This window comes from Labrus bergylta, chromosome 8, assembly GCF_963930695.1.
Source record: "Labrus bergylta chromosome 8, fLabBer1.1, whole genome shotgun sequence".
In the NCBI taxonomy this organism is placed as follows: Eukaryota; Metazoa; Chordata; class Actinopteri; order Labriformes; family Labridae; genus Labrus; species Labrus bergylta.
Window position 1 is genome coordinate 24,901,157 of NC_089202.1, and position 18,639 is coordinate 24,919,795.

General features: G+C 44.9%; 1 protein-coding gene across 3 annotated transcripts in view; it reads left to right on the forward strand.

Annotated features, from left to right (window-relative positions):
* Positions 1–18,639, forward strand: part of bbs9 (Bardet-Biedl syndrome 9) — a 139,101-nt gene that overhangs the window by 17,275 nt on the left and 103,187 nt on the right. For all 3 annotated transcript variants that reach the window (XM_065958093.1, XM_065958095.1, XM_065958094.1), the window contains exons 7-13: positions 2,314–2,398; positions 3,516–3,699; positions 8,054–8,183; positions 11,302–11,483; positions 11,764–11,840; positions 11,933–11,986; positions 12,135–12,237. In XM_065958093.1, coding sequence (XP_065814165.1) covers positions 2,314–2,398; positions 3,516–3,699; positions 8,054–8,183; positions 11,302–11,483; positions 11,764–11,840; positions 11,933–11,986; positions 12,135–12,237 — 815 coding nt within the window. The remainder of the gene's footprint in view (positions 1–2,313; positions 2,399–3,515; positions 3,700–8,053; positions 8,184–11,301; positions 11,484–11,763; positions 11,841–11,932; positions 11,987–12,134; positions 12,238–18,639) is intronic.

Here is an 18,639-nt window from a genome sequence, read left to right on the forward strand (position 1 = left end):
CATCTGCTCTCCCTGCAGAGCTCGCATGGATCCACCAAAACACACACACATGGTCTGATCGGAAAGTACCTCACTTTAATTTAAGCACATGCACACTTCCCCTGCCCCTCTGGCCGAGGCATGGAGGGCTTGCAGAAGTCTCACAGACCGTGTGAGTGTTCACTGTGCGTGTCTGTGAGGCTTCTCTCCCAGCTGGTTGTTATCTGGATGAACCCCCCCACCGGTATCAAGAGCTTCTCCAGACTCCATTACTCTCCCTGGACACACAGACACAAACACAGCTTTGCCATGCACATACAGTACTGTAGTACCTTACAAAGAGCAGACGCCGTGTACCTTCTGCTTTACTCAGAGCAATAGGCGTGTCTGCATGTCTTACAGTTAGTCTGGTGAGATCATGTAAACATTCAGTGGACGTGTGTTGATCTAAAGCATGAGAGCTGCTTGGTGAAACAATTACATTCAAATAATTGTGTTTGTTTCTATTTCTCAAAGTCTCATCGGGACTTCAACTGCAGTATGAACGAGTCTGGCTCCTCAAAAACTTTGTATGAGAACACACCATGTTCAAGCAACACACACACTTTTAAATGTCAGACATAAAAAAAAACACACTTTGTTGCTTGATGCAGCCTGTGTGTGTGTGTGTGTGTGTGTGTGTGTGTGTGTGTGTGTGTGTGTGTGTGTGTGTGTGTGTGTGTGTGTGTGTGTGTGTGTGTGTGTGTGTGTGTGTGTGTGTGTGTGTGTGTGTGTGTGTGTGTGTGTGTGTGTGTGTGTGTGTGTGTGTGTGTGTGTGTGTGTGTGTGTGTGTGTGTGTGTGTGTGTGTGTGTGTGTGAGTCTTGTTCTCCCTCCTTGTGTTTCTGGCATGCAGGTGAATAATTACATTTTTGTGGTTTTCATGTCTTTCTGTCGTACACACACACACACAGTCGTACACACACACAGTCCTTTGTGTGAATTCTACCCTCTTTCATAATACTTAATTCACCATCAACCACCAACTGAGCACACACACACACACACACACACACACACACACACACACACAGGCACAGTTTTAATTCATTCATTCCTCATATCGGGTCATTAAAAAGACTTCTAGAATAGAATTAGCCAAACAGAGTGAGAGGCTTCAGTTATTTTATGGCGTAATTTTAGTATTATTAGACTGAATTTATTCCATTCACCCGAGCAGTGGACACACCGGGCCTGTTATGCATCACTCTGTATCCCAGCATGCTTTGCGGAGACGAGCCACCATCAGGCCCCGTGTAGTGGGTGATGAGGGCGGCTTCACTTGCAGTCAAGACGTCCAAAAAAACAAAAACATGTCCGCAACATGTTTGAGCCTCTGAGCGAAACAGGAAGCGCCATCCGGTCAGTGTGAACACAGAGCGGAGAACAACAAACACAGATGGAGTTTGAGTTCGTTATTTAGAAAGTCTTCACTCAATGAGTGAGGATATATTTGAGATATGCTATATTAATGTTTAAAATGTTGCATATTACACCTTAAAATTATCCTTCTACTTGTGAAAAAATGCTGAGACGGGGAAAAGTTGTTATGTAAAGACCGTTGGTGTGAATCGCAAGCGCTGCCTAAAATGTGGCAGCCATATTGGATTGTGGTCCTCATGATTTAAGGCGGATTTCAGGCCTGCCAGCTTTGATTAACAGCAGGTCAGCAGTCCAAATCTGTAACACAGAGTGAGAAAACTGAGTGGATAAATCAGAGGTTATGTTGTGTCACGGGCTGCGGTCTGGAGTCGGGCCGGGTTCGGGTCTGGACCTCTCTCTCCGTCCAGGTGTTGGAGGATAGATTCCCGCCAAGGTGCTCAGACTGCCAGCGTCTTACTGGAAAACTCACAATGATGAAGATGCCAAAATCAACTGACCACAGATCAGCCTGACCACTTTCTGCTCAGCCAGGTGCCAGCAGCTCGCTGATTAAAAGTGATGGACCGCAGCGCCGGGGGACAGCAGGTCAGCAGCTTGTTGACCGACCTGACACAAACCGTGAAAGAGGAGGAGAGTATGAAACACCAGCTCTTAATTTAGTTAATGATGACCATGTCAGTCAGTGTTTAACTTTCATTTAGGTATGAACTAATGATGCACACAAAGATTTCTGCCTTGAAGACCAGGTGCCCCCCCCCCGGAGAGAAGCTGCTGTTTCGGTCTTAGAGAAGCAAAATATGAGCTTCCTCTGGCTCTGCTTCCTGTTTCACAGCCTGTCAACAAACAACTGGCACAAAGTACAAACACATTTAAGAACAGGAGATTAAAGTCGTCTGTGTCCTTCTGATTTGCAGGTACGAGACTCTAGCTGTAGCTACGGATGCAGAAAGCCGACAGGACCCTGACGTGCCTGTGAAGACCGGAGGCAAGAGGCTGACGGTGAGTCCTTAACAAACTAGATTCCACAGATTCAGTTAAGAAAGTCCTGATGAGGCTGAAAATGTGTGAACAGCAGGATTGTGTGTTCTGTTTCCAGCTTCACCATAAAAACCTTTACATCATCATCCTGTTTATATTAAAACATTTTAACCAGTAAAAGACTGAAGATGGTCTGACTCGTCGGCGCCGTACGCGAGTGGATAGTTTCAGCTAGCTAGTTAGCTAACAGTAAACTTATAACCTTGTTCTGGTGCAGTGAATGAAACACAAACTAAAAGATGTTACAACACCTGTATCAAGAGTATGAACAAGATAACAACCACTAAAGGTAAGTTTAAGAAGAAGAGGGATCAGTCGCAATGCAATGAGCGATGTGTAGTTCATGACTTTGGACGAAAAGTGATACACACAGTCTTTGCCTTATCTGTTTTTTTAACACTGTTTTGGCGCCGAATCAAATGTTTTGTCATCTCGAGTATTGGGGTCACAGTTACGAAAATAGTGAGCTCCAGATGTTTTTCTCTTAAAGTTTCCTATTCAAGGCATTTCAGGGCACGCAAAACTCATGCCTTCAAATGCAACCCAAGCCAAACACCCGGCCGACAGCTCACTCACATTTACTTCCTGTTAAATCATTAAGTGAATGATCCGCAGATCTAGGCGGTGAGTGCGTCTTGTTAACAATGAAGCATGACTTTGAAGCATTTCTGTATGAGTATTTTCAAAGTAAAAGCCTCCTAGGGCTTTGTGGATTGATTGGTAACCTTTTTTTATGGGCTTATTTTTGCAAAATTGCAAATTACCGAGGTCCAGACCCTGGTGACCTCATAGCTGGTTATGGTCGTGATTGGGGTAGCTGGTTGTCATGGTAACAGGTTTGGATGTCTTAATGTCAGGATTTTGTGAAATGTCAAAGGAGGATTTCAGCGGAGAAATTTACCATCACTGTTGAGCGCTTTAAAATAAATGACTGATGGATTTCTGAGCCTTTATAAACAGTTTGTGAAAGATGTTCACACAGAGTAATAGACACTAAAGGTGTACTTCCTGCTTATTGTTGTGAAAACTTGTGCAGTGTTTTATAAAGATGTTTGTTTGTTTGTTTGTTCTCCTTCAGCCTGATTGGACCTTCGTCCTGGGAGAAGTGGCCCTGGACCTCTCTGTGCCCCTGTTCTCTCACTCCTCCGCCTCCATCTTTGTTCTGGGTGAGAGGAACCTCTACTGTTTCCGCGACAACGGCCAGATCCGCTTCATGAAGAAGCTGGAGTTCAACCCGAGCTGCTTCCTGCCGTACACCTCAGGTAAGCCAAGACTTCGGCGGATTAAAACGATAAAACTGACACACTGTAACAGCTGTTACATCACTCTCTTTGTTCTCTCCATCGACAGACTGATTTAAGGTGTGTCTCGCAAGGGATCCTCTCATTAATTTGGCGCTGAGGATAACGATATCAATCTGTTGCAAACACAGTGGACACAAAAAGGGAAACAAATTAGAAACATGGACACAAATATTTAATTCTGCATTTTTACTGCTCAATGAATTGTTCTGCTTCCATATTAGATAACATTTTTAACTGTTAAAGATCCAACAGCCCACCCTCAGGACCCTGCGTGCACGGGTTGTGTGTTCTCAGCTGTGCGATTGTGTACCTAACAGCTGAGTACGTAAAACTAATCTCATACATATCTAGAAAAGCTACTGTTTCAATGATAAACAACACAGCAGCCACAATCTGCTCATCTGTCTGACCAATGACAAACAAACAATTTTTACTGTCTTATTACTCACAATTTAAAGATTTACTGAAGTCATCCAGTCCTAATATTCCAACAAAAACAGTCCTGCTGCGTCATTAAGGGTCCAAATGATCCAAATCCAGAACAAGATTTAATCCAAACACATCCCGACCATAAAGATCCACAGACTGATTCAAATATGACACTTCTCTCCTGATTTTTCAGTGTATTTCATAAACATGGCGACTCAGACCTTTCAACTGGCGCCTTATTTGGCTTATTAGAAGCTTCCATTTACTGTTCCCAGCCTGTATTAGCCAATGAGAGCTTCTGGGGATACATATGCTGCAGACGAGGCTGGCAGCGCGACTTTGCTCAAGTAGATTGCTCCTCCTTCTTCCCCTCTGCACAAGATGTTGTCTTAGAGAGAAGAGAGCAACAAGGTCGAGATAGACTGAAGCTCAGCTGTGTTCATCCTGGAGTAAAGTACCGGGCCACAGGCCACAGGCACACCCTGCATCAGCGCATGCTACAACAAAAAGAAGTGAACAACTTAATTAAAAAAAGAAGAAGACAACACAATCTGTGCAGTGTGGCCGAATGCCACCAAACTGTCTCTGCAGGAAGCTACTTCTGGCCGAACATGATGGAACACATGGAGCCTCTGCTGCATGCGTTAGAGCCTGAGCACACTTCTCACCGTGTTGTAGTGTATTAACAGATGGTGCAAGAAGGATGGATATCATAATGAATACAGACATATACATTGACAGATAATATATACATTGTTGCAGCCAAGTGAATGCAGTGTTTCTCCTTATTTGGTGATTTTTTAAAAGAGACAGGCAGATTAACCCTGTGTTTCTCTGAGGGGTTTTCCTTGAGGGGTAGTGGCCCTTGTCCCACCTGGCAGGAAGGGGAAGCAGGGAAAACTTTTTACTTAACTTCAGCAAAACAAGAGGGGACAGTAAGCATAACAAATGATGCTTTGTGCATTACCCCAAATTTCCACATACTCTGAGTGTCTCTTCAGACATCTTGGACCTTAAATACAACAGAATAAACGTTGTGTTCGACCTTTAGAGCGTTGAGCAATAAACAACCTTTTAAAGAGGTTTGGTTACAGCACCAGAACTGTTCTGTCTGCCTCACTTTATTGAACAATGTACCACAGAACAGAATATGACACTTGATATGAAATCCACTGGAGAGCTGACAGATGGAAAGAGAGAAAAAAAAAAGAAGGAAAGCACAGAATAGACTGGAGGAATGATCCAGAAACAGAGAACTGATGGAGAAACTGCAGGAACGGCCAGGAGCTTTGTGCTGACTCTGTTTTCAATTTGAGAAAGAAAATATGTGAGTGCCCTCCTCTATCTGTTCCAGACATCATTTAGATGATTCAAATTGCTCTTGGAAATTGGCTTTAAATGTAATCCTTGATGTACAAGTGCACAAAAGCAGCTTTTATTGGGACATGATTCCTGTCAACAATCAAAACCGCATAAAAATTCCCACATGGCTGGAAGAGGACAGCTGCTGGGATTACTCTGCTGCTGTCCTTTGTGCCTGTGTTTGTTTTTTGTTTAAGTGTTTACAGGACAACTTAAGAGACACTCTGACTGTCAAAGCAGCCACCTACCACTCAGTGAGGCTTTTATTGTCAAAAAAAACCAACCCTTGAAGTTGTGAGTGTAGTGTAGGGACGGTTAGACAACAGTGGCCTCCTGAGTGTTTCCTCACTCTTTCCTTTTGGCCTTCAGCCTCACAGCTGTCTCTGCTGGACCGCTGCACTCTCTCTCTCTCTCCCTCTCTCTCCCTCACTCTCTCTCTCCCTCTCTCGCTCTCTCGCTCTCTCTCTCGCTCTCTCCCTCTGTCTGCCTCCCTCTGTCTTTTTCTCTCCTTCTCAAATATCTTTATTGGCCTGACTGCTCCTCAGAGACACCACAGTTCAGCTGAAAGATGCTAAACCACTCAGTTTGAGAAATAAGAATATGAAGTGCAAATCTGAGACGGATTAATTTAGCTATTGGCTCGTTGGATGATCTAAGGAGTACGAAAGAACAACGTCCTCTGACCTCTACAGTCACCAGATGTTATCCCAACTGAGGATCTATGTTTGATTTATCCGTTACCAACACAAAAACATCGGCGAATCATAGACTGTAAATATTACTGGACGAAGCCTGAGTCACCCGTCTGCACCTGCAGGGGGCGCTGGAGTCCCATTGATGGCGGTCGACACAACAGGCTGAGAGCTGGAGCTGAGGCGGGTTTTAAACCTCCTGACAAACCGTTACACCGCGCCCGCCTGTCAATCAGGTCAGCTACACGCCTTATTGTGAATAACTCTTATCCTTCATCAAATCAAAACTGATGAGTCATCAAAACATTCACCCCCCCCCCCCCCCCCACAGTGTGTGTCGATCGAGACATGAGCTAATCAGACCTTGGTTTTTTGAACCAGGCTGTAAACAAGTTCATCTCTGCTGTAGAATGGGTGTGTATGTGACTTCCTGTGCTTCTGCAGCCAGCCTCTAGCGGACACTCGAGGAACTGCAGGATTTTACACTCCTGCATTAGGGTTCATTATTCAACACTGGAGGTTGCAGCTTGCTCCAAATGAATTTATGTCTCCTGACAGAAACTAGAGTTTCAGGGCCTGATTCACAAAAGGATTGTGCATGCTAAACAATGTTTGATTGTAGAAAATAGTTGGATGAAAATAAAGCAATAAATGTAGAGCACAGTACAGTCTCAGCGTTGCACATTGTGTTGTTGGTCAGATGCTTTGCTGCATATGTGGAGGTGTTGTTGTTCTTTAAGTTGTCCTTCCTTAAGTCTTCAGATTTGTTTTATAAAGCAGCTGATGTGAGCACGGCTGCAGAGCGTCGATCGGACCGTTATAATGAGCCTGTAATTATGATCCTGATGCCGAGGTAGAAGGTGTGTGTTTGTCTTTGATGTGGCCCCGACACACACTCTGTCATTTTGACCCCTGCACCGCCCCGCACCGCCCTGCTGACCGCTGTTACTATATTCTAAGCGGGTTGTTCCTCTGTGTGAGTGAGGCGTGTTTGTGCTGCGTGTGGCCGTCACCTCAGATCTCTCTAGGTGGCAACTGCTCCACTGGTGGGATGGACGGGACATGAGTGTGAGTGTTTGTGTGTGTGTGTGTGTGTGTGAAACATAAGTAGTAAAACATAACTTAAATGTGATGTTTCTGAATGAGTCACAGGAGAAAGTGTATATGTAACTTGGAGTTATATTTACATGCCTATAAAAGCTGACCTTGTCTTAAAACGAATGATCTAAATGACAAAATTGAATACACAAACCAGATGTGGGACGTAAAGATGACTTTTTTTTGTATATATAAGTGTACAAGTCGCTCTCATCTAAAAGGGCAATGCCACCCACCGCAGGAATGTGTTATTTCTGTGCCCTATGGCTTTGGAATATTTGTGAATATGCACCACTTTTTCCAGAGTTAAAAACCTGAAACCTAACCGTTAAATCTGAGCTAAAGAAGTTTGATGTTTTCTCCGGTCTCTGCTCGGTTGCTTTTAACAGAAACCATGGCTGAACAAACAAAGAAATGGGTGAGGATAAATTACTACAGACAAAGGCAGTGCCAAAAACAAGTGCAAACCTTAAGAGAAATAAACAAAGTCAACTTTCAGATTGAGACAGGACACATTTAAAGGACCAGTCAGTGAAATGATAAAGGTACCTTATTATATGATCAGACATAAAGGAAACATGCTATGTTGAAGTGCTGGCTCTCTACAATGTTTAGAATTTGGACTGCAGTACTCCTTTTAAACACTAGGGGTCAGAGTTACATACAGCTCCTTTAATGTAAGTATGAAATGAGCTGCGATCTCACGTTTTTCTTCTTCCTGTCTTGTTTAGTGACGGATGGCACCACCAACTTGTTACTAGGCAACCACACCAACATGCTGCTGGTCTACCAGGATGTGACTCTGAAGTGGGCGGCCCAGCTCCCCTTCGTCCCCGTGGCCCTACGCATCGGCAACTTCCCGTGAGTAAAAGCATTTTATATTACTAGAAAGCCTTGAGATATTCATTCCTCTTCAGTGTTAAGAAACCAAGCAGCTGGGGCGCTGTTGGTGCAGTGGTTAGTGCGTGCGCCCCATGTATGGAGCCTGTAGTCCTCCAAGCAGGCGGCCCAGGTTCGATCCAACCTGTGGCTCCTTTCCCGCTTGTAATTCCCCACTCTCTCTCTCCCTGTTTTCCGACTGTATTCACTGCCCTATCTCTCCAATAAAGGCACAAAAGCCTGAAAATGAAACCAAGCAGCTGCTGATCAGTCTGCTTTAAACATAGTTTGCTTCAAAGTGCGCGTATGCAAAGCTGGAGAAAGTTTGTTGGCGTGAGGAGCAGGGTGCAACCGAGTTTCTGGGTGCTTGTCGGGTAATTAAACTCAACAGGTTAATTTGATTGACCTGATCCTGCTGTGATGTAGCTCTGATCTGAGCGAGGAGGAAGAGAGTAAGACATGTAGAGGCAGACGAGCAGAGAGAGGCAACTATAATAATACAACTATAAAAGCTATTAATATAAGCAAATCATAACACATAATATTACTCAACCAAAGCTCATATTACCAGCCAATCACAGCTCATATTACTTCTTTATGGCACATGCGACTAGCCAATCACAGCCCAGTAGGGCTGCAAGAGGCGGAGCTAAATTGGGCCAAACACATGACTCAATGACACACCTGTAAGCACACAGGTAAGGACGTCAAAAGCAGAAAGGCTTTCTTATCAGCTTGTGAGATCCAGCGTGTGGCTCTGCTACAGGAAATGGCAGCACAACGTCTTCCAGCTGGCCAATCAATGAAGAGCAGGGCAGGGAGGGGCCATCTGTAGCCAATCATCCGTCTTCATTTAAACATCTCCAATCAAAGCGCAATTACGAGCCAAAACACAGGCGTGTGTGTGTGTGTGTGTGTGTGTGTGTGTGTGTGTGTGTGTGTGTGTGTGTGTGTGTGTGTGTGTGTGTGTGTGTGTGTGTGTGTGTGTGTGTGTGTGTGTGTGTGTGTGTGTGTGTGTGTGTGTGTGTGTCTTAGATGGAGTCGATAGTGTTTGTCTGGGTTGCTGTTTGGTTTAGTTTAAGGCGGTGTTATTTTACTGCTTGTGATAGTCATCGTCTTGTTCAGTGTGTCGTCAGTGTGTGGGAGCGACACACACACAGACACACACACATGCACAGTAACGCTTGAGCAGCTCGGTGTAAATATCTGTGATTTACTGCAGCTCCAGAAGCCTTTCCTTTGTTTTATTGCGAGCTGTATTGAGTTTCACAACTTAATTCTGCCGACCTCGTATTAAATCATCACGAGTTCTTCCCAAGCTTTTTTAAACTCTCCGCACAAACTACCAGCCCAAATTTGGACGTTCACAGAACACAGATCCACAAAAGAAAGGACCGAGGAGTACGTGAGCGTCTCTAAAAGAAAGCAGACCCATAGAAACGGAACAACGATCCTGGAAGCAGCGTGATGAGACGACTACATGCTGTTTTTAACAGCTAATCACATTTAACCCTTTCAGCCTGACCTTTTATGACGTCTCTACGTGTGAGCCAGGGCTCGATCCACCCTGAGTTACTGCTCGCATCTCGTATTGATCCACATCTTGAGCAGATAACTTCTTTAAATTTGAACATGGACAACTTCACAGCCCCGTACATTTCATATTTCACATTTTTTATTTTTATTATTTTTTATATTTTACATCTTTAAATTCTATTTTATATATTGTAATAGCTTCTTATACTGTATTATTTAAGTTGTTGCTAGTTCTGCTTTATTTCCTTGTTAATTGTTTAGCACCAATACACCAAGTCAAATTCCTTATATATGTAAATGTACTTGGCAATAAACCCTGATTCTGATTCTGATAAATACTCAGTGATTGATATTTGGGTTAAAAGCGATGCACGCTATCACTCAAGCTTACGGCGTTATCTGAAGGTAGACGACTTCTATGATCGTGTTTATGCTGCTCGACCTTCGGGTCAAAGCCTGACATGGCAACTATGGAGCATGCTCAGAACGCCTAGTCCAGTTTGGGTCTGATTGAAGTGCAAACATGTGAGAGTAAATTCATTTCCAATCTCTTCATCTCGCTGTGTTTGAAAGTTCAGTTACGCACGATTTCAGATTTTTAAAGTCCAGTTTAAGTCGCTCTGACTCCAAAAAATCCACTTTTTTCTAACATCATGAAAACGTGCTGACGTAGGGAATGATCTGGTTAAGAGACAACGACTTGATTGTCTGATTAAGAGTCTCGATTATTGTTTATAAACAGGATTCTTTAGTTTGTGTTATGGTTAGTTATTCGCTGACACGCTAACCTGAACAGACTCTCAGATTTGTGATCCGGCTGAGTCGGACGGAAATGTGTGTAAATGGAAGTTTCATGAATCTCATCTGGATTTTATCTGGATTCGAGAATCTTGGAATGGCAAGTGGAAGTGTGTGCGTGTGCGTGTGTGTGCGTGTGTGTGCGTGTGTGTGCGTGTGTGTGCGTGTGTGTGCGTGTGTGTGCGTGTGTGCGTGTGTGTGTGCGTGTGTGTGTGCGTGTGTGTGCGCGTGTGTGTGCGTGTGTGTGTGCGTGTGTGTGTGCGCGCGTGTGTGTGTGTGTGTGTGTGCGCGCGCGTGTGTGCGCGTGTGTGCGCGCGTGTGTGCGCTGTGTGCGCGTGTGTGTGAGTGTTTCCACAGCAGTTAAAGTGAAAGTTTTATTTCCCCTCAGACACCCTCTCTGATATGCAGGTGTGGATCTGGCTGCTGCTCGAGACCTGAACCCCTGTTGTGTGTGTGTGTGTGTGCGTGTGTGTGTGTGTGTGTGTGTGTATTTGTGTGTGTGTTATCGCCTCACTGGACTGGAACCACAAAACACATCTGCAACCAGTTATCAAACACACACTCTCTCACACAAACACACACAGTCAAATTTATTATTGCATCATGAAGTGTTTCCTTGTGCTCTCAATCTTTGTTCTGGTTCAATATCACAAACTAATAAACTCAACTTGTTGTTTGTTTGAATAAATAAACTGTAAAGTATCAAACTGTAAACACTCTCCTCTCCTCTCCTCTCATGTGTCCTCCTCTCCTCTCCTCTCCTCAGTGAGTTAAAGGGAGTCGTGATCACTCTGAACTCCGATGGTCACCTCCTGTGCTCCTACATGGGAACAGACCCCTCCTTCTTCTCCACGCCAAAGGTGGACGCCAGGGAGGCGGACTACGAGCAGGTGGAGGCTGAGATGAAGAAGCTGCAGAAGTACATCAGAGAGGCCAGCAGGACTCAGGGTAGGAGCGGGCTGGAGGGACTTTGATAAATATTATCTGACCATGGATCAGAGGTTTCAGGCTGTCCCAGACGACAGATGATCAGTCGTGGTCATATCTGTGGTCACGGCTCCAAAACGGTGTTCCTGTGAGAGGATCAAAGACGCCGTGTCTCATATGTCAAATATCTGACAGTGTCACAAATTCAGGACGCTTTGCGACTCATCTCTATTGATTTGATATCAACTTTGGAACATCATGGATTTCATGTTATTAACTCAAGCTCGTGTTTTCTTTTCAGACATTCTGCCTAAATCTGACGTCGAGGAGGACCTGATTATTACTGCTGTGGTGTCGTCAAGTATGGACAACCCATCGGTAAACAAACAGAGATACACACACACACACACACACACACACACACACACACACACAGAAAGACTCATCATGCCCTCTCTATCTGTCCACAGCTAGCTCTGATCCAAGACCTGGATGGTCTGCCCGTCCCTTCAGTAACCGTCCAGGTGAGACTCTCTCATTGTTTCCTTTCTCTTCCTCCTCTCTGACCTTCTTCTGCTCTCTCTCTCTTCCCCTACATCTCTCTCCTTTCTTTTATTAGCTCTTTTATTGTTCTGCACATATTTACATTCCTCTCCGTCTTTCCTTCTGCAGGTGACGGTGAAGGCCAGCTGTGTCATGCAGTCCTCAAAGCTGAGCGTCGGCGTTCAGCCTCCTCTGGCCGTCACTCAGGACCAGTTCGTCCTGCAGCCCATGGGTCAGTCTGCTGCAGCTTTTTGAACCAGTTTGTGTTTGAAACGCACTCTGCATCATGTAGTTTGACCTCTACTGCTGCCTGTTGGCTTTATTGTGTACTGCACCTGATGTGACCACAGCTTTACTGTGTCGTCCAGTTTTGCTGTACTGGGCGATATATTACCATGTTGTTTTTTTGAGCACAGCCGTAGTGCGATGGTTAACTTCATAGGTCGTGGTTCTGTTTGCTTGTTCGGGAATCGCCTGCGTGTTCCCCAGTACGTGATCTCATGCTCGCCTGTCTGCAGGGACGTCTGGTCATCAAGGATGAGACTGTGATGTCACAGCCAAACCGCTCTACACAGTCTGCTACAAATACACGTCTGTGTATTAACATTAGAGGTTTGATTTTGATCGTGACAGGAAGCTACGCTGCACTGAAACTGTATCCGTCTGGATGCGAGCGCACTACTTGATCAATAAACAGCGACGCTACTGAAAAGATATCTGATTCAGAAATCAGCGATGCCGAGCTCATGAGAAATGTATTCAAACTTCTAACATCGCTATTTGTCTGCTGTCACTCCAGAAACTCATCTCTGAATTCTCAAATCAGAATCGAAGCTGGCTGCAAGAATCACCAATCAATCTTCACAAAGGAAATCAAATCCTTGTTCTCCTTCAACTTCCTCAAATCAAACAATGACAAAAACAAGGTTCTCCTCATCGCCACCAAATGCACAATCTCAAAACCTGACAGTTTTTCTCTCACTATTGATCCCTCCTCAGTCCCTCCCTCCCCTCAGGTTCAGAGTCTCTGGGTGTTGTCCATGAGTGCACGCCATCATTCCAAGCTCACATCAATAATGTCAATCGGTCTGATTAAATTAATCGCCTCCGCCCAACAGTACCGCCATCTCCCTTCTGTTTGGTCTTCCTCTCCAGTCCATCCACAAACTGGTGCAGAACTCTGCTGCCCGCATCATCTCTAGAGCGCCCTCCATTAATCCCTTCACTCCCGCCCTTCAGCTGGACAATCCTTCAGATTCTGCTCGTTACCTTTAAGGCTGTCCATGACCTCACTCCTCTGAACCTCTCTGCACATCAACACGCCCACCTACACTCCGAGGTCTTCTTCTTCCATTCAACTCACCGCACGACCCGCCTGCCTGACCACCACGGGATCCAGAGCCTTCAGCCGCTCTGACCCCTCCTCTGGAACCCCACCAGACATCCTCTTCTCATAGTCCACTGCACAGCTCCTACATTGCACCTTTTGTACATTTTGTGTTTTTAATTTTTAATTTTTATATTTTAAATTTTAAATTTTTAAATTCTATTTGATATTGTAATAGCTTCTTATACTGTATTATTTAAGTTGTTGCTAGTTCTGCTTTATTTCCTTGTTAATTTTTTAGCACCAATACACCAAGTGATGTGTATACTCCTTGTATGTGTAAATGTACTTGGCAATAAACCCCGATTCTGATTCTCTCCATTTTAAAATCTCATCTCAAAACACATCTTTTGAAAGTCTTCACAAAGCAAAACAGACCAAACTGAGAGTTCTTCATTAAACTCAGTCCAACATGTTGGACTCAGATCCTCCCAAACATTGATTCATCTTCAGTGATTTGGCGCTCAGGAAGCCACAGTGAGATCAGAACAGTCCTCGCCCTTGGACAGAGAAGAAGGCGAGAGTTGAAGTCTTCATAACGCCTATCCGTCTTCATCAGAGGTCGTGTCGGCTCCGTCAGGAACGTGAGCTCTTCTCACACTCACTCTGAGCTTTTTGAAGCTGTGTCTGCTGAAGTGTGAAACATGTGTGCGCCAGCATGTCCTCCAAACACTCTGCTGCTGTAAATACACTTTCTGATTGTTGCTCCATGCACTCGTTGTCATCCAGGAGGACTTCCAGTAATCACAATGATTTTTAAACCTCGCTCATGGACATTGGACTTCTTTTGCCTGCGTACATCACATCCCCATTGTGCATCTCTGGTCATTTGATTATGTTTGATATTAGTTTATTTAGATTTTTTGGGGCTTTTGGACATATTGCCACTACAGCGTCTAAATGGATTCAGTGTAAAGTCGTATGTTATGGATAAGGTGCTGCGGGTTACACTGACATGGCGGGGAAGGTGTCTGCGTTCATTTTGTGGAGACATAAACTCGGCCTGAGAAAGCTGGAGCCGCGTCAGAAAAACTCCTCCAAACTGGTTTCGACATTCGCAGAAAAGATCATCCATCAAAGAGGAGTACTGACGGAGGTTCAATTTATGATTTCAAGATGTGAACAGCATTCTCAGGCGGTTTGAACGCCATCCACTCAGCGAGAGCCCTGAATCAAGCTGACCACTGCTCTCCCCATGATACATGATTCATGATGTGTGACGTGCGTTCTTATCTGAGCGTGTCCCGTACGTGACGGTGAACTCAAACTCTGTGCGCTCGCTCCACAACACACTGAACATTTCCTCCACATTCTTGTTTCGGTGCCGGACATTATTAAGTCTTTTTTTTTTTTTTTTTTATATATGACCAACATTTCATATGCACATCATCTGTTTTTATTTTTTTTTTTGCTTCAGTATGTCCACATGCAGGGCCGCCATCAGGGGGGATAAAGGGGGGTAAGGAGGGGGGTAAAGTGGGGTATGGGGGGGAAGCTTTCTGGGGCCAAGTCGCACGGGAGATGGCCCGCAGAGGTCAGCAGAGAAAACACGGTCCATCCTTATTTAAAGCAACAGTGACCACATTTTATTTTACAGCTAAATACTCACCATGACCTCTTAAAGCAACACATGCAGTCTGTTTCAAAATGTTAACCCCCTCTTCTAAAAATGATTTGAGACTGATTGAGAATGATTTTCCAAACTCCATTCGATCTGCAGAGTCGCTCTGCACCTTTAAGAAAAATCTAAAGACCCAGCTCTTTCATGAATACCTACTAACTTAATGATGATGGTCTCCATATTATTGATGATGATGATGGTAATGATGATGGTTTTTGTTTGATAACGATGACTTATAAGATGGTTTCTATACTGATTAGAGCTCTCAAGAACAGCCGTCAATGTTGTGCTTTGCCTCTGTGCAATGCCTGTCAGCACCTGTTTGTCCAATCGGACTCAAAGCTGATCCTTTGCTCTTACTGACATTGTTCCCTTTTTTTTAGATCCTTGATTGTATTGTTCTTACTCTCTGATGTACGTCGCTTTGTATAAAAGCGTCTGCTAAGTGAATTGTAGAATTGTAGAGACTTTTTTTTTACTGTTACTGACGTCAGCGGGCAAACAGAAGGTAGTTATACGCTCATCACGTAGGTGCAGGGCCGTGCAGGAACAGCAGACTGAGGATGAAGAGCTCGCACACTTACTCGAAAGCCACAAAAAGTTTGAATTCATCACAATCAAAACGTTTTGACCAGAGGTCATCTTTTAGATGTAAGTGGGGGCGCAGTGAACTTCACTGTTATACCAGTTATATTGAAGGAGTAAAGCCATGCCAGCACCTGCACAGAGTGAGGATGAAAAGGAGGGCGCTGGACGGACATTTGACCCCAACAAGAACTAATAACAAACCGATTTCAGTCTGCTGCAAAGGCTGATGGAAGCTAACGTTAGCCAGGAGGTTAGCAGGTAGGGCATTTCAGGGGCCCAGCCATTTCTGCCCTTTCTGATGTCATGAAGGGGAAATCTCCAAACGGCCTGTTTGAGACACAGTTTCTGAAAAGTGGAGCAGGCAAAAGACGGAGAGGATGGACTTTTCTCAAGATGGGACATCAAAATGTATCTAGAGGAAAACCTTCGAGCGGCCCGCCCAGGTGTGAGTAGGAAACACTGAAGGTGAAGAATGGCTCTTAACTCATCCCCCCCCCCCTCCTCGTCTGATCATATAACACAAACTAGAAGCTAAAAAGAATATTTAAAGTGAAACGTGATCAAGAATATATTCATTTACAAAGATGCAGAAAAGCTCCTAGAATCGTCCGGTTGGAGTTTTTCTGGTTGGCAGACGCTCTCATCGTGTCGCTGTTTATTCTGAGGATCAGAGGCGATGATTCACTGCGCCGCCACATGCAGAGCGCTCAAGAGGCGCTTTGTTTACACAAGTTTAGGTAGCGGTCAAACGGGTCAGATTCAGAAGCCTCTGTCTCAGCCACACACACACACACACACACACACACACACACACCAAAACGTATAAATTCAAACTGTGTGTGCGTACGAGCGTGCGTGTCACGCTCTTTTGTCTTCCTGCACACAGAAATGTGGCACTCGCTTCCACGAGTCAATCATCAGCTCTCTACTGTGAAACATGAGAGCCATTAAAACTCTCTCTCTCCCTCTTTCTGTCTCTCTCTCTCTCGCTCCCTCTCTCTCTCTCCCTCTTTCTGTCTCTCTCTCCCTCCCTCTCTCTCTGTCTCTCCCCCTCTCCCTCTCTCTCCCTCTCTCTCTCTCTCTCTCTCTCTCTCTCTCCCTCTTTCTGTCTCTCTCTCCCTCCCTCTCTCTCCCTCTCTCTCTGTCTCTCCCCCTCTATCTCTCTCTCTCCCTCTTTCTGTCTCTCTCTCCCTCCCTCTCTCTCCCTCTCTCTCTCTCTCTCTCCCTCCCTCTTGCGCTCTCTCTCCCTCTTTCTGTCTCTCTCTCCTCCCTCTCTCTCTCTCTCTCTCCCTCTTTCTGTCTCTCTTCCTCTGTCTCTCTCCCTCTTTCTCTCTTCCTCTGTCTCTCTCTCTCTTGTCCCCCTCTTTCCTCTCACCGTACCCACCTAAGTAGCCCCTCGCTGGCCCGGTTTGGTCCCGAATGACTCGGCTCTGCAGCAGGACCAGCTTGTCTGACCCTTGGTTGTCATATTTGGCCCCTTACCGAGTGTTTCACGTCCTTTACAGTTGTGGAAGACTGTAGAAAATAGATGAATGACAGCTTGAGGCCTGGCTCAGAGGAGCTGGATCTCAGACGGGCTCCCTGCTTTGTGGATCGCAGAGGAGGCAGCTGAGCTGTAGATGAACAGCATGAACGCAGACGTAAACCAGACTATCAGAAATTAAGAAACAGTAAAGAAAGACTTCCCATAGCAGGAAGTGTTGATTTGAATTCTTCACTTTTGAAGATGTAAAGAACACCAGCCTGTCTCCAGATCTCTGAAGTCGACGCCTGCACCTCGAGCAAAACTGTTTTCTCTCTGGGCTGCTTTCTGCTAATCCGAGCTTTGCAGGTGAAACTTTAAACCCGTGTTATTTTATCAATCAGTCAAATGCAGACCAAACAGATAAGATGACTTTATTTAGAATATGCAGAGGTGTCCAGGGCTGGGGGTGAGGCGGTGTGCTGGAGGTGGCTGACTGGCGGTGAGTTCGAATTGGCAGATTCGGGTTCTTAGAGGTGAAGTTGATTTGACTTTGTGACCTAGTTTGAGTCATTTTGTTCAGATACAGCCCTCTCATACTCCGGGATTTCTCTTTAATGGAGGCGGGAATCGATTATTCTTCCGTTTAAGTTTCAGTTTCATCGTTTATTTGAATAAGGGACAGTGTACAAAAAAAAACATTAGTCTCAGAAAAGAAGAGATGCTTTGTACCAGATTTAGCTAGCTAGCTATTTTCCATCTGTTGTCCCTGGGCAGATGATGGCAACAGCAAAATACTGCTGTTACATTCTTCATGTCCACCTTGCGTTCCTGTGCTTGTGCATGAGCATCCGTACCCCTGCCGGAGCACACCCTCTTAAAGTGGAACGTAACCAGGAACCAGGTGGAGTTTGTAATCCTGCTAGCTACCTGCACGCTAGTCGAACTCTCATCCTACGCTAACGTTGATAGTTGTTGGAGTACAGACCCACAGTCTCTCTGCCCCACCTCCTCTGCTCACTCTGTTGTCTTTAACTGAGGAGTCTTTTCATACAAAGCAGCACTCCACACAATTTATTTACTGAAGCACTTCTTAAGAGAGAACGACTCACTTCACATTTCTGGTTTCACATCCAGTATGAATCTCTCTGTCTCTCCTCTTCCCTTTTTTTCTACTCTGATTTCACTTGATGACTCATTTGAACCCCTTTTTGAGTAATGTAAACAAACACCAAAGAAAAGGAACAGACACAAGAAGCTGTGAAAAAGCAACAGAGGAAAAATGTGTGTATGATTTAGAGAAAAAACAGAAATGCTGCTGCTGCGACACCTCTGTTTCTCATCATCTCTCTCTCTCGTCTTCTTTGTCTCTCTAATCTGCTCATTTTGTCCGTCCTACCCTAAATTTACATTTACATCTCACTCATAGCAGATTTAATTGTGTGTGAGCCGCTGTCGCCCCATGTGTCTCTGATTCTCTCTCTGTGTGTGCGTGTGTGTGTGTGTGTGTGTGTGTGTGTCAGCTCAAGTTTACTTCTAAACCTTGTTGAAGGGATTTGTCACAAAGTGCTTCACA